Source organism: Rhincodon typus, chromosome 2 (assembly GCF_021869965.1).
Source record: "Rhincodon typus isolate 14 chromosome 2, sRhiTyp1.1, whole genome shotgun sequence".
NCBI classification, from domain to species: Eukaryota; Metazoa; Chordata; class Chondrichthyes; order Orectolobiformes; family Rhincodontidae; genus Rhincodon; species Rhincodon typus.
Genome location: NC_063333.1, coordinates 57,623,277 through 57,639,962, shown reverse-complemented (window position 1 = coordinate 57,639,962; position 16,686 = coordinate 57,623,277). Strand labels below are relative to the sequence as shown.

General features: G+C 39.2%; 1 protein-coding gene across 1 annotated transcript in view; it reads right to left on the bottom strand.

The window, feature by feature from the left end:
* Positions 1–16,686, bottom strand: part of LOC109913433 (contactin-associated protein-like 2) — a 1,704,267-nt gene that overhangs the window by 766,766 nt on the left and 920,815 nt on the right. Inside the window, exon 12 of the mRNA XM_048610560.1 lies at positions 80–199. Coding sequence (XP_048466517.1) covers positions 80–199 — 120 coding nt within the window. The remainder of the gene's footprint in view (positions 1–79; positions 200–16,686) is intronic.

Here is a 16,686-nt window from a genome sequence, read left to right as displayed (position 1 = left end):
GATTATAGTGGAAGGTTATACAATGTCATGCATATGAGTTAGGAAGCTTGGTGTTGACATAGAATCATTAATACTTTACCTGTCATATTGCAGTAGACTTTGAATGGTCCTAGTGGACCGCTGCCATCAGGATCGATCCAGTAAGTATCCGATGTTTTACCAAGATGCTTATATGCCTCACAGGATTGTTCATACATAGCTGGAACAGAGCACAAATTGAGTTAAATTGAAACTCTTCTGTAATTTAAAAGAACTGAATAAACACTGCAAGCTGCCAAGATGAGATTAAAAAATACAAAGCAAATAAGGCAATGACCTTGATACGACAGGAGAGATTCATTCAAAAGTTGTCTAATTAACAGCTGGGCGAGTGTTCTATTTGAATAACAGTTAGTGTATTGGGACAGTGTCAGATCACAGACTTTTCACTGCTACCCAGATATAAAGTTCTGAATTTTTAAATTGGCATATTGAGAAGAATGTGCATGTTTGCCTAAATGAGGCGTATTCATTCTAGATACCAAAACACCTTTCCTCTTTTCCTGCTTAGTGTCAGTATTAAGTACATAATGGTCAGGTGTAGTGCATGTTACATACCAATTAAAACTTCCTCTATTCAGGAAAAAACAAACAAAAATGTCAACTACAAATTCAGTATTGTATTCTGTTGGGCCAATGTGACATTTTCCATCTCTCACACCAGTCTGCTGTGTATTATCTCAGAATAATAGTGTTAATTCCGCACTGAATAATGAACAGCTTTCTACTCCCAGCCTGAGTGTAATAGAAACTAGGTGAAAACCACTAAAACTCATTTCATGTAGGAGTGTAACATCTCGAATCAAAATGACAATATCATCCAGAAAATATTTAATCCAAGTCCCAGAGGTAAAAATAAATGGAGCCCGATATCTCAACTACGTACCTAACTTTCAAAGGAATGTAATTGCTTTTAAAAACATTTCTGAAAAATTGACAGTTAGGTTCCACCATAAAGCAACTCCTGGCAACATTTCAGAAAGCGTGTTAACCAAATTATGATAACAGATTTACCATCAACTCCAGTGCATAATTTCATCAAGCAACAAAGTGGGCATTTCATTAATCCCTGGAGAACAAACTTGAAACAACCTTTGGCTGGAATTGGAAACAACTTGTTCTGGAATCGATTTGTACAGGAGGTGCAGTTATACGTGAAAACATGTAGCAAAATGACGATAACATTGTACTGACTATGCTATCTAGTAGTGGGAAGTTGAAAAATAAAAGACTTGGTACCTCTCTAATTGAAAATCATACAGTAAAATGGATCATCAGTTTAAGACATGAGTAAATCTCAGAATCCTGGATTGAAGAAAGGTCACAAGACTCAAAATGTTAACTCTGCTTTTTTCCTACAGATGCTGTCAGACCTCTTGAGTTTCCTCAGCATTTTTGTTTGTTGTCATCTGCACCCCTGGATTTGATGGCGCTACCTTTCAATAAAACATGACATTCAACACGCGAGGTTTGTCCAAAAATATTGATATTAATAAAGATCATACGAGATCACAAGAAAACTTTGCCAACCATATGTTCATCACAACATGAGTACACCAAAAGTTACAAAACAAACAAACTCAAAGTGACTTTGCAAGTATGTTGTTAAGATCGTGGACTAGATGGCCAAATTTTGTGATGTTAGGGGTCAATAACATTTTTTTTACAAGTAGACAAAGTGTGAGATTCAAGTATTAACTGACAGAATATAGCCACAAGATTCTATTGTTTTAAACAAACAATAAGCTTTTCTGTACAAAGTTAGGACAGTACTAAAATTTCCGAGGAAGATACTAATTATGTTTTCACAATCAGAACCAGCATGAAGTAAATATAGGTAACAAATTGTGATCTATCCCCCCACAGAACACATCAAATTACAAATGTGGTCAAGATGGATCCTAGACTTCATAGCAACCCCTCAGATATAAGTTATATTGTTGGCCATCAAATCTCAAAATTCAAGTTTCTTGACTTTTAAAGTCCTCATTTTGGAACTGACTTAAAAACTACTCCATTACAGAATGCTTCAACTACTATTGCCTCTCTGTTTTTCAATGCCATCTTCCAGATTCACAAGGTTTCAATCCAGTGTCTAAAACTGACACCCTTCCAGCTCTTCAGCTGCTTTGAGAAGAACACCCATATTCTCAGGCATTCCTTTGCTCCAACTTCATTAAAAGATCACAACTGCTTACAGACTTTTCTTTGCTCAATCTCCAATTCGCTGGCACACAGATTATTTTCAGGGGCTATTAAATGTAGAAGTACCTTAAGAATAGCCACGTTCACCTGCTCCTGACTAACTGCCTGTAATCTTTTAATTCTGTCGACTAACTTGTAGGATTAGTGGGATTTACACATCATTTCACTAAATGCCTGCATTTTTCTAGACTCACTCTTTAAGCACTGGATGGAACATCAACAATTATTTGAATGTTCATAATCTTTTTATGGTGAACCAAATGCAGTGAAGATGCAAAGTTTTCTTTAGAAGCATCTTGACCAGTTTGTACATGTAATTTGCACAATGGGTTTTCAAGCTTTCTGGTGTAACTGCAAACCAAATACACCGGCAGCCTCTCTCTCTTCACATATGAATGCATATTAATATGGTATATTATGAAATGAATGTTGCATTGGTTTTTCAACTGGACTAAAGAAGAACTTGAGCTTCTCATAACTTTAAGTTTCCTATAGAAAGTATCTATTTCTGATTGACAACCAGTTTTAAAATCATCTTCTTCATTCACTTCCTCCACAATAGATTTTGTCATGTCAGGTGAATAAATATGCACCTAGGGAGATTTGCTCTCTTCCTGCCGTCCTATTTTTGAGTTTATCTGAGTGATGAGCCACAGCCTTCTGCACACAGTTATTTCGTCCATTCTACTTCATCAAAAGTGGACATTTCATTTCCACTTCTTTCATAATTTCCTCCAAGCATTTGTTTACTGTCTCATTTTCTAATGCATTATCAAGCATGCCAATCTTTTAATTCAGCTGATCAATTCTTCTGGTCAGTTCAGTTACCTTTGTTTCAAGACAGTGTTCCAATACTTCATCAGTCTGTGTCGTCAACTCTTTATTCAAACAGCTGTTCTGATTCATCAGCAATTCCTTCTCCTGTTCAAGGTGCTTTACATATTATATCATAAAGCTTTCAGTTACCTTAAGTTCATCAAGTTTTAATTTAATGTCTAGGTTGAATTTTCGGCGACAAGTTTATCATTTCGATTTTTAAAGCCCTCAGTCAACAGGCAGTGAAAAAGGCAAATTGCATGTTTGTCTTCATAATGAGTGGACTTGAGTACTACAGAAGGAATGTCTTTTTACAATTTTACAGGGCCTAAGTGAGATCACAGCTGGAGTATTGTGTGCAGTTTGGTCTTCTTATCTGAGGAAGGATGTTAGGTTTATGGAAGGAATGCAGTGAAGTTTTACCAGATTGATTCCTGGGATGGAAGGACAAATGGATGAGAAAAGACTGAATCAGTTAGGGCCATAAACAGTTAGGAATGCATTCACTGGAGTTTAAAAGAATGAAGGGGTATCTCTTAGAAACCTATAAAATTCTAACAGGACTAGACAGTGTAAACACAGGATGTTTCTGATGACCGGGGAGTCCAGAACCAGGGGTCATAGTCTAAGGATACAGGACATGGAGTCGGACTTACGAATGTCGTGAGCCAGTGGTATTCTCTCACAGAAAAAATTTGAGGCCACAACATTGAATATTTTCAAGAAGGAGTTTGATTTGGTTCAGGGGGTTAAAGGCATAAAACGGTATGGTGAAAAGTTGAACAGGGTTTTGAATTGGGTGATCAGCAATGGTCATAATGAATGGTGCAGCAGTTTCAAAGGGCTCAAGGGCCAACTCCTGCGCATTTTTAAAATGTTTCTATGTATGCAAAGTAAGAAAAATAATCTAAGTTACAATATAAATGCACAAATTATTTTCTCCTTAACAGAATTAACATAAGGCGAATATGGGTAACAAACTGTGATTAACCACCCCACACAGATCATCAAATAGTGAATATGTTCAAGACAGATTCCAAACATTTCTCAGCAACTCCACTTCCAGACATTAGTGATACTTTGGGTTATCAAATTTCATTACACTTCAAACTTTACAAGGATTCCAATTTCTTCTCTTTCAAAGGCCTAGCTTTAGAACTCACTCAAAATGTGGATTGTCTCAATGACTGCTTACCTTCCAGTTCCTTAATCCTGTCTCCAGAGACTGCATCATACTGGATTCACAAAGCGAAGCTCCAACATCTCATCATGGCGCAATTCCAGCTCTTTAGCTGTTCTGAGAAGGAAACTCCTACTCAGGGGTATTCCTTGCCCTGATTTCAATGATAAACCATCATGGCTTACTGCTTCTCTTTGCCTAACTGCTAGCTTTCTGGCAGACAGCTTCCTTCCATGTTGAGTAAACTGACAAGTGCCTTAGTACTAAATACTGTCTTCATTGCTTCCTCCTGACTAATTGCCAAAAACCTTTTTACTGCTTGTCATGACCTGGTCAGTAAATCTTGATCTGTTCTGAGTGACCCATAGAAAACCTCACAATAAGCTCCACATTTGTGCCTCAGCAGGATTGAATAGAACTAACACTTTGCAACAGTCAAATGTACAACCCCTTGGAACTCAGTTCCCTGTCTCTTACCATTTTCACACATTGCTGGTTTACATGTTACAAATTGCACACAAGAAAATTGTTTTCATCACATTAACAGGATTTGAAGGTTAGTGAAATAATGCAGAGTCACATAATAAAAAGAATATTAAAAGCTTTATTTGCAATGCTGATTGAAACACCTGTCATGCGGTCAAATAGAGAAAATAAGTTTCTTGTCTGCTAAAGATGCATTGGTTTTAAATACCTTGTTAAGAAATGCCTCTAAATTAGAAAAAGTGGGTCCATAAATCTATAGATGCTATGACTATCTCACCAGTTTCAAATAAATGCTCAATGCAATGTGCAAAATACAATTAATATTCTGAATGTGACATTGCAAAAGTATAAAATGGATTGTTTCCAGTATTAATCCTAATCCTGACCGATATTCTGCCACACAATAATACGCCTTGCATAGAGCCTACATTAGAACTTTATGCATCATGGGGGTAAATTCAATCTGAACAATTATTTCCCCTCACAGGTTCAACCTTTCACTTTGGGCACGTACTACTCATCTAAAATATAAGAGCTTAAGACGTGATTTTACATTGTGCATTAGCTCTGAGAAATGTGCTGAAATGAAGGCTTCAAAATTAATTGAAATCAAGAGCTATTGAAATGGACAGAGCTATTCATTATTGCAATCATTGAACAAAAGAGAAAGAAAGGGGAGCATTCACTGCTGTGAGAGCTGAAACATTAAAACAAAACAGCACAATGGCCCATTTTCTGTCAACCTGTTCACTGGCCTAATGTGATTGTGTCACACTTCAAAGTGAATTCAAACCACCATCTCGTTGTACTGTGTGAATCAAACAACTCATTCTAATAATCGATCTGAACACTGTTTTCATCAGATGTGGTCAAGAATTTCCCTTCCAAGTTTCTGTCTTAAAATAAAAATGTATGTCTTGAATTTTTATATGAAATTCATAGCATTGCTGGGTGGAAAAGTTCTAATAAAATAACTAACTTATCATTCAGCTTACTGAGCACACAGCTAACTCGTGAACACCACGTGATGTCACATAAGTTCTCAGATGAGATTTTGCTATTAACAGGGTATTATTTTTTGTTTTCCTTTACTTAGGATGAATGCCAGCCTATCCACCCCTCCCTTATTATTTGTGGAGATCTCCCAAGAAGTGTTTTTATTGTCATGTTAAGATAAGCATCTTGTTTCATTCATTACTGGCACCTGATGACAAATTATTGCTCTAAAATCACTTTTCCTTAGTTATTATTTTGATTCAACCCCATTGGTTCCATACAACTTTAAATTAAATGTTTGGATTGGTTTAGAAGTGCTAAGTATCATATTGCTCACTCATTCCTTTCTGTTCCATTTAAAATAAAATTATTTTGTAATCTTTGTGGTGAAACTCTAAAGAAGTTCAACTTTTACCCTCTAAGACATTTTGTTACAGACTTGAAGTCTAATCATTTGTACAGCTAGAGTGTGATACATAGTTTTCAAGCAAGATCCTGCTAGTGAACAATACTTCATTCTCATGGCTAATCAGTGAGAAAAATGCAAGGCCTCTCCATACTGATAACACTTGAGTAAATCTTTATATTTGCCAGACCTTTATTTTACTTAATGGGTTGAAATTACTGGAAGTTAAAAATAACCAACTTGCAATTATACAGATTTCAATTCATATAAAATTTGTAAGCAGTTTTCTGAAAAGGATTAAACTAAAGAAAATGTATGAGCTGAGAATTGAAAATTTTCCAATTAAGTCAACACACATTAATTCAGTTATCAGCAGAGCTCTTTCTCTGCTACTGATAACTGAATTAATGTGTGCTGCATCACAATGCTTTCTAAATGAAAGGAATTGAGCACCGAAAATAAAAATGACCTAATTATAATGTGTGCATTAGCTCAAAGAGGCTGTAAATTTTAATTTCTACATGAATCATACGCAACAAGAATTTTCATACAGACAAGATTCTAATTAAATCTGTAGTTCACAGGCAACTTTGCTTCCCAAATATTCAATCCGTGAAAAAAGTTAATAGTTTAATTTTTGGGTTTTACATTGATGTTAGTCTTGGACAACTCTTAACGTGGTGGAGACTACTAATCCCTTTGCACAAGTCTTTTTAAATAAAAAAATCCTTTAATCAAACATGCAATTTAAATTTATTATACTGATGACTGGACAGTCAGCACAGACTAACACGATGGAATTAAAATTTGTCAAAATACCTATTTGCAAACACAAGCAATCTGTGTCATAATTTGCATACAATTTATATTGTACATCTGACTAATATTCATATAAATAATCAAGTTTTAATCAATGTGAGTCAGGCAAGATATACCAATTCTAATATGCACTGTGACAGTGAAGGGGGATGATTTTGTGTTCACAGTTCTCAGTCCAAAAATTTCTAATGTCAATAGTGCCACAATATATTGTATCATGAGATATAATTAGAGAACATGTTAACGCCAGTCCCATCAGGCAGAAGAAAGTCTAGAACAGATAGCAATTTATTGTCATCTATATTTTTCAAAAATAAGTGAACAGTTGTATAAGGCACCATACCACGGCGCCTGTATTAATGACATAAGTCATAGACAAGAAGAAAAAAAAGTAAAAATTAAGGCAAAGTTCATCTCAGATCACTTTCAGTTTGGGGAAAGCTGACTCAAATGATAAATGGTGGAATACCTGGAAGCCACACTGAAGCCGACCTCCACGCTGGGACAAAACTGCCCCTCCATGATAAGGCAATTCCGTGCCAGGGAGAAACCACCCACCAGACTGCCGGAAAACCCAGAAAGAGACCTGCACACCAGGATGAAACCTTGATGCCAAAGAAGACCTCCATGCCAGACCGAGACCACCCAGCCAGGCTGCTGGAATGCCGGGAAGTCACCACTGAAGAAGACCTCAATGCTGGTACGAGACCTCCATGCCAGGATTAAGAGTGCCAAACCTGGAGGCTGCCACACCAAACCAAGACTGCCCCTCTGGAACAACGCCGCATGCTTAGTTTTCGCTGGGCTGAAGCCACCAAGCCGAGTTGGAAACCTCCTTGTTGCTGGGCCCGGGCTGGAAGAAGCTGCCTTCCGCTGAAGATTACATTGACACCCAATCAAGGAATATCGTGACGTTATGGATCACAGCATGGTTTTTGAATCCCTCCATCACCTTTCCTTTCTCAGTTCCTGATCAATTAACATATAGACTGAGACGAAATGGAGGAAACATATTTTAAAGCATTTGTGGTGGAACAAAATGTGAGAGAAGGCTTAGATTTCAAGGGATGGATTTAAAGACTCTCACTTCATGTCTCTAAACAGAAAAAAACTACATCAGAGGTCACATTACTACAGCAAGTCACAGTTTGTGAGCTAGTATACAAATGAATTTCTCCAAACAGCTGACTTTTGGTAAAAAGGAGTTTAAAAAACTATCATTTGCAGATAGTTTACCCAACATACATGGTGTATAAAGAAAATAATCACTCATAAACATAAACAATTTGTTCATTGTGGTGTGATACACTTCCATTTGTCCCTGCACAGGTCCTGCATTTATAATCGTTGATGTGTTCACATATTCTAATGGAAAGTATTTGAGTTGTTGCTGACTGTTTATCTGATGCCTGCTGAGTCCTGGGGTGATGTTCCTCCTCCAGGGCATGTCATTCATGTGGCCAGTCTTACTTGAGCAACATACTTGCCATCCAACTTCACTGTTTCTCCTTGGTTGATGCTCTCATCGTTGACAGAGTAGAGCCTTCCCACAGGTGTTGTGGAAACTAGTTGTTTGATGAAGGGGAAAGCTTTAACCTTTTCTGTGCACTGATAATACTTTTCCAGTGACCTTGCAAAGAGATTCATATTCCGCTGATAAAGTCGACAAGAATTTTGCCAGGTATTTTATAAATTCAGCAAACTGCAGCACCACTTTCACGTTGTTGGATGCTGCAGCTCTCACAAAATGTCAGGAGCAAGGCAAAGTTCTTTTGCTGTCAGTACATGATCTATGTACTTGACTTCAGACATCTTTAATTTGTGCTTTTGTTATAGTTCAGCTTCAGGTTCACTGGCAAGCTCACTCGAGGATTTTTTTTTAGTAGATTCGGTTTATGGTTGAAATGGCTTCTTCCATTGCATCTTCACATCTATACATCAGCAGATAAACCATGATGACTTGCACTGTGGGAAGATAATTGACTCTCTCAGATGACATTTGCATTGATATTCTTCCACACCAGTGGATATGCCAAATGGAATACACAGACGTTTGTTCCTCCCAAATGCATTCAGCCTGTAGATAGAAAACGATTGCTTTCGATCAGCTTCACTTGCTAGTATCCATCCCCCACATCTAGGGTATTAGAAGTCTTTGCCTTGACGAGATGTGGCATTTCTTCAATGATTGACCTGGAGTAATGGTATCTCTTCAAAGCTTAACTGAGGTTTTTTGGATCCCTTGCACACTCTCAGCTTTCCAGGATTTTTTCACTGCGAATATGCTGCTAACACTTTTAGTGGGAGTTGTCAGCTTCTTGAATACTCCCTTATTTTACAACTCCTCTCTCCTGTCTTATCTGCTGATGTATAGATGTGAAGATGCAATGGAAGAAGCCATTTCAACCATAAACCGAATCTACTAAAAAAAAATCCTCGAGTGAGCTTGCCAGTGAACCTGAAGCTGAACTATAACAAAAACACAAATTAAAGATGTCTGAAGTCAAGTACATAGATCATGTACTGACAGCTGAAAGTCTCCTTGGCAGATGCTGAGCTGGTTTCACACTCTCATCTACTTCGAATTGATAATTATCAGGAGGAAAAGTTTTGTACTGAACAAGAATAACTATTTACCGGGTTTACAGGCTTTTCTGAGACGTCCTTTTGACTTGTCAGGACAAGCTGCTCCTTGACCCTACAGATGCTTTCGTTTGCCTGCTGAAGGTAAAGGGTGGCTGTTTCAGGCACAGAAAAGATGTGACTGCACCAGAGAGATGACAGAAGAGATTTACCAGGATGGTGCAATTCAGCTATGAAGAGAAACTAGATACACTGGGGTTGTTTCTTTCGAGCAGAGGAGGCTTCGAGGGGATTTGATTGATGTGTACAAAGCTCTGAGGGGCATAGACAAAGTGGATAGGGAGAAACATTTCTCCTTCGCAGAGGGATTAATAATCAGGGGGCATGGTTTTAAGGTAATTAGCAGTAGGGATAGAGGGTATTTGAGCATACATTTTTTTCACCCACAGGACTGTGGATATCTGGAACTCACCGAGTGAAAAAGTTGTAGAGGCAGGAATACTCAAGCCATTTAATAATTATTCAAATGAACACTTGAAACAACATAGCATACAAGAATATAAGCCAAGTGCTGGAAAATGAGATAAGAATAGATGGAGATAGTAAGAACTGCCAATGCTGGAGTCAGAGATAACACAATGTGGAGCTGCAGGAGTACAGCAGGCCAGGCAGCATCAGAGCATCACATCAGACAGAGGTTCACCTGCACATCCATCAATGTGGTCTATTACATCTGCTGCTCCTAATGTGGCCTCCTCTACATCGGTGAAGCCAAGTGGAGCCTTGGAGACTGCTTTGTAGAGCACCTGCACTCTGTTTGCGACAAATGACAACACTTTCCGGTTGTGAACCATTTCAACTCCCCCTCCTGCTCTCTGGGTGACATGTCCATCCTGGGCCTCCTCCAGTGTCACAATGACGGCACCCGCAAACTGGAGGAACAGCACCTGCTATTCCGCCTTGGGAGCCTACAGCCCAATGGTCTCAATTTGGACTTTAGCAGTTTCAAAATCTCCCCACTCTCGGCATCATCCCATGACCAACCCTCCCTCTCATCCCCACCTCCTTGACCTGACACAACCTGTCCGTCTTCACTCCCAACAATCCTCCCCAACCATCCCACTGACCAATCCCCACCACTCCCTACCTGCACTCACCTATCACCATCCCACCTACCTTCCCCAGCCCCGCCCCTCCCCCTCTCTATTTATTTCTGAGCTCCCCCACCCCATTTCTGAAGAAGGGTCCCAAGCCGAAACGTCAACTTTCCTGCTTCTCTGATGCTGCCTGGCCTGCTGTGTTCCTCCAGCTCCACACTGCGTTATCAATAAGAATAGACGGATGCTGGATGATCAGTGTCAACACAATGGGCTAAAGTATCTCTTTACATGCTGTAAAAACTCTTAGACTCAATGGCTGTATGACATGATAAAGTCATTGGCTTAATGGATAAGATCGACAGTTATTATAGCTGCTGAGGAAAAAAATCAACTAGCTTTCTTTAGGCTTGGCATACCTTTTAGTTCAGAGCATAAACAAGTCTTTCTCTTCCAGAGATCCAATGGTTTCTGCCCAAACATTCACATCCCCAAACTTTCCAGCTAGCTGGGGGCCAATCACATAGCTGTTGGCAGGCTGGAGGCTTTTGTCATTGATACCTAGTAACAACTAAGCAATTAGTTATTTGTTGCTAGCTATATAACTAAATATCTCTCTGTAATGGTATTTCATGAACATTGGCATCATAACATAAGTGAGAAGGAGCAGGTCCCATCTGTACTTTGAAAAATGCAGCCATGTGATCACACAGTCCTTAGTCAGTAGAAACAGCTGATTTGTTGATTATTCTCGTAAATCATGATCAATTCAACATATGTTGGCAGGGCATTATAGTTGATACCTAAATATTTCAGCCTTAAAACCCCGAGTTTCAGTTGTCTGTGTACTCCACTCAACACTGATTGTCATGCCATGCCACATAGGTCCAACTCTCTGGAATTCCCCTCAAATCCTTCTACTTATAGATTCAGACAGCACAGAAATAGACCTTTCAGCCAACTCACCCATGTCAACCAGGTTCCCTAAAATGAACTAGTCCCATTTGCCTACATCTGGATATTCAGGACATTTCTTTGACCAAACTCCTGGTCATCCAACTGTGCCTTCCTGCTTCGGCTGGAAGTCACCTCTCACCATAGTGTTACACATTGCAGTGCTTTTCTCTGTAGAGTTGATATTGCTGTTTGATGATGGTGGTGCTATCAGTGGGCTTGTCACTGATAATGGCAGTCTCTGTGGTGTGAGTTGATTACAATTATTGACTGGCTTCATGCTGACGTGAAACTTGTGGATCCAGTTCTCTAAAGTTGTTGCTAAGTAGGCATGCCTAGGTTTTCTGAAACAGCTGGTGACATCAAATGAATATCAATCATGGAAGGATCACAAATTGGCAAATAAAATTGGTCATTGGTGATGACAGAAAATGGACAATATGGGTTTAGTAACTTCATGAAATCTCTTTGAATGTAAGAAAGTTAATAGTTTCAGATGGGAAACAGCTGACAATTCACTTTTTTTTGTACCATCTGCAAAAAATCATTTTTACCTGTATCTTTTATTTCTTTTTTCAATTACTTTAAGCATTAAGCACCATGATAGAGTTTGCTGTAAAGTAGCAGTAACTTACAGAGGACACTACATTTGAAATAGTTTCCAATTATTGCTGAAATGCACTCTGAGATTGTCAGAACTCTGATATTGTGGGAAAGTCCTCCTCAAGAACTCAGCATCTTTACCAATGCTCGAGTTACACACGACAATGGTTTTCAGCACAGTCAGTTTCTGAAACATTAACAATGAGAAATCCTTCTCTCATTACACAGACATATCCTACTTTTAAATCTAATTGATGAATTACAGGAAGGACAAAGGAGGGAATGTATATGTGGAGCCAGAAGATGTAGGTGCGGTCTTAAATGAATACTTTATATTGACATTCACCACTGAAGAGAAGGAATTGGTGGATGATCCCAGGAAAGGGAGTGTTGAATTTCTAAGCCAAGTTGTTATTAAAAAGGAAGAGGTGTTGCACGTCTTCAAAAGTACTAAGATAGATAAGTCCTTGGGTCCTGATGGCATCTATCCCAGAATATTGAGGGAGGCAAGAGAGCAAAATGCCACAGCACTGACAGACATTTTTGTATTCTCTGTGGCCACAGGTGAAGTTGCAGAGAACTGCAAAATACATAAAGTTGTCCCATTGTTTGAAAAGAGTAACACGGATAATCCAGGAAATTACAGACCTGTCAGCCTGGTAGGGAAATTATTGGAAAAGATTCTCAGGGACAAGATCTATAAGCATTTAGAAGCAAATGGACTGATTAGCGATAAACAGCATGGTTTTGTGTGGGGGAGGTTGTTCCTCACTAACTTGATCAAGTTTTTTGAGGTGATGAAGATGATTGATAAAATAAAAGGCATTGATGTTATCTATATGGAATTCAGTAAAGCCTTTCACAAGGTGCCTCATGGCAGCTAGTACAAAAGGTGAAGTCACATGGTATCAAGGGTGAGCAGGCAAGATGGATACAGAACTGGCTTAGTCATAGGAGTCAGAGGGTAGCGGTGGAAGGATACTTTTTGGAATGGAGAGTTGTGACTAGAGGTGTTCCACAGGGATCAGTGCTAGGACCTCTGCTGTTTGTGATATAAATAAATGAATTGGAGGAAAATGTAGCTGGTCCAATAAGTAAGTTTGCAGATGATACTAAGATTGGTGGAGTTGCAGATGGTGAGAGGATTGTCAGAGGATACAGCAGGATATAAATCAGTTGGAGGCATGGGCAGAGAAATGGCAGATGGAGTTTAGCCTGGTCAAATGTGAGTTGATGCATTTTGGAAGGTCAAACACAAGTGGAAATTATACAGTGAATGGCAGAGCCATGAGGAGTATTGATATGCAGAGGAATCTGGGTGTGTAGGTTCACAGATCACTGAAAATGGCAAGACAGGTAGATAAGGTAGTAAAAAAGGCCTACGGCACATTTGCCTTCATTGGAAGGGGCATTGAGTACAAGAATAGATAAGTTATGCTACAGCTTTATAGACATTTACTTCAGCCACACTTGGAATATTGTGTACAGTTCTGGTCACTACACTACCAGAAGGATGCAGATGCTGTGGCGAGGGTGCAGAAAAGGTTTACCAGGGTGTTGCCTGCTACGGGGTATTTTACCTATGAATAAAGATTGGATAGACTGGATTTGTTTTCACTGGAATGCAGGATGATGAGGGGGCGACCTGATAGAAGTTTATAAGATTGTGAACGGCATGGATTGAGTGGAAAGAATAAAGCTTTTTTCCATGGTGGAGGGGTCAATTACTCGGGGACACAGATACAAGGTGCGAGGGGGGGAAGTTTAAAAGAGATGTATGAGGCACATTTTTCACACAAAGGGTGGTGAGTGCCTGGAACGCGCTGCCAGAGGAGGTGGTGGAAGCAGACACAATTGCAGCATTCAAGAAGCACCTGGATGAATACATGAATAGGAAGGGAATAGAGGGATATGGATCCTGTAAGTGAAGGCAGTTTTAATATGGAAGGGCAAAGCATGTTGGCACAGTGTTGGAGGGCCGAAGGGCCTGTACCTGCTCTGTTTTGTTCTATGTTCTTTTAAAATATTTATTTTAAAATACTTACTAGAGGAATTGCCTGAAGAATAATGTTCATGTCTCATGAAAATGTTGTCCCTTTAAATTGGGGCTTCAAACAGTTTCCTGTTCTGTATGTTTACCAAAGACATAAGTGTTGTTTGCAAGGTCTTCTTGCATGAGAGGCAAAACGGCTCCATTAGCATTCTGCAAAACATGTTTCATAAGGCTCCTGCTAAAAGTTGATGCAAAATTCAAGTGAAAAAGTAGGTGTGGCATGTTTTCAGCAAGGAATCATTTGTATAATTCACTGAAAAGATTGTAGGGCAGGTATCTTGTCAAAACAAGTCCAATGGCGGCAAATTTTCACCTTCACCATTGACTTCCATGGAATGAAATTCAAAGTAAGGTTGGTGCATTTTGGGCAGGTTCCATAGTTCACCTCTCAAGCAAATAAAGTTGATATCAACTCTAAGTTTGTCTGCAATAATGAACAAATGTATTCAAAGGGAACGCTAGGTGTACAACGGTGTTCTTTACTCAACACCCTCATTTTCACATTGGTGATCATGTAAGTGCAGACAACTTGATGTATTCACATAGACATTGTAATTTTACAACAGTTGAAGTACCTAGACATGCACAATATCTTGAACAACTGTAAATTTATCAACATACAGTTAATGATCATTTGGTTGGAAATGCAACAAAAACAAGTACGGACTGAACAAATAAAAAGCAACATTGCCATAATTTAACAGCATAAGTCAGTCCAGTTGTTCCACATCTTTACATTGTGGTACACATAAAAACAGTATCCTGTTTAATAAAGGTACTCTGTCATTCCTGTGCTCCTGAATGCAATTTTCTCCAGGTTATTAGATATGGGGAATTTTATGAACAGAACACCTGTTGTTTGTTACTGAGGTTCTTCTGCTGGTTTGGAAACAATGATAGATATTGTTTTTGCTTTTAGAATGAAAAATGTTCATTTTCAAAGTCCTCTAAGGATTTCTTGTCGCATCACTGCTGGGCTGAAATTTCGTCTGACATCAGCCAAAAAGACAGGAAGGAAAATCATTCAGACTGGTTGTTATCACCTTCGGTGGAGTCTCTGTTGTATATATGACTGAATCTTAAGCTTCTCCAATGATCCTCAATTGGTATTCGGTTTTTATTTTATTTGATTTTTTTTTAAAAATAAAAGCAATGTATTTAGTTTTCTTCTTATGGTGTTGACATTGTGCAATCATGGATTGCAAGGGTATGATTGCACTGGTACAGTGACTTTGCTGAAAAAGCATTTATTGCTTATGCCTTGTTGAGATGTGACGGTGAGCATCATTGAATCCAAATCCTAGACCTGCCTACATATCATCACTGCAGATGTACTTTCAGCCTTTGGCTGCTCGAACGGTGCATGGTGATGTTCCTGTAAATCTGTTATGCTTTGTTCTGGGAAATAATAGATTTGGAAGGTGCTGGGGAAGAGTCAATACCATGTTGCTGCAGTGCATCTTGCAGATGTACACTGCAGCCAGATGTGCCAGTTATTGGGAGGGTGTATGTATCAGGTGGTGGATGAACACCAAACAATATGGGCAGCACAGTGGCTCGGTGGTTAGCGCTGCTGCCTCACACCGCCAGGGACCTGGGCTCGATTCCAGCCTTGGGTGACTATCTGTGTGGAGTTTTCACACTCTCCATGTGTCTGTTTGAACTCCCTCCCAGTGCTCCGGTTTCCTTCCACAGTCCAAAGATGTGCAGAGTAGGTGGATTGGCCACACTAAATTGCCCATACTGTCCTGTGATGTGCAAGTGAAGTGGATTAGCCAATGGGAAATGGGAAATGCATGGTTACAGGGATAGGGTTGCGGGGGGAGGCTGGGTTGGGTCTGGGTGGGATGTTCAGAGGGTTTGTGTGAATTTGATGGGCCCAATAACCTTTTCCACTTGTAGGGACCCTATGAATTAGACTGCATTATCTTGGATGCTGTAAATTTTCAGGAGTGATATTTGAATTGCAATCGGTCAGATAATGGAAAGTATTCTATCATTTTCCTAAATTGTGCCTTGCAGTTGGGATACAGGATTAGGGAGTCGAAATAGGAGTCACTCAACATAGAATACCCAGCTTCTGTCCTGGTCTTGTAGCCATTGTACTTTTGGTCCATTCAAGCCTTTTGTCAATGTCGACCTCAGAATATTGATGGTCAGGGATTTAATGATCATAATGGAATTGGCTGTCAAAGGAAATGTTTAGGTTCTCTATTGTTATAAATGGTCATTGTTAGGCACTTCTGTAGTACAAACGTTATTTGGTGCTTAACAGCCCAAACCATTTTTTTCTTAATTTGTCCCTCAGATGTGATGGCTGTTGGCATATCCAGCATTTTTTTGTGAATTCCTGAATATTGCCCAGGTATTGCTGCATGCAGCTGCAGATTATTTCATAATTCGACTTGTTGCAAATGAAACTGAACTTAGTGCATTCATCAGCAATTAT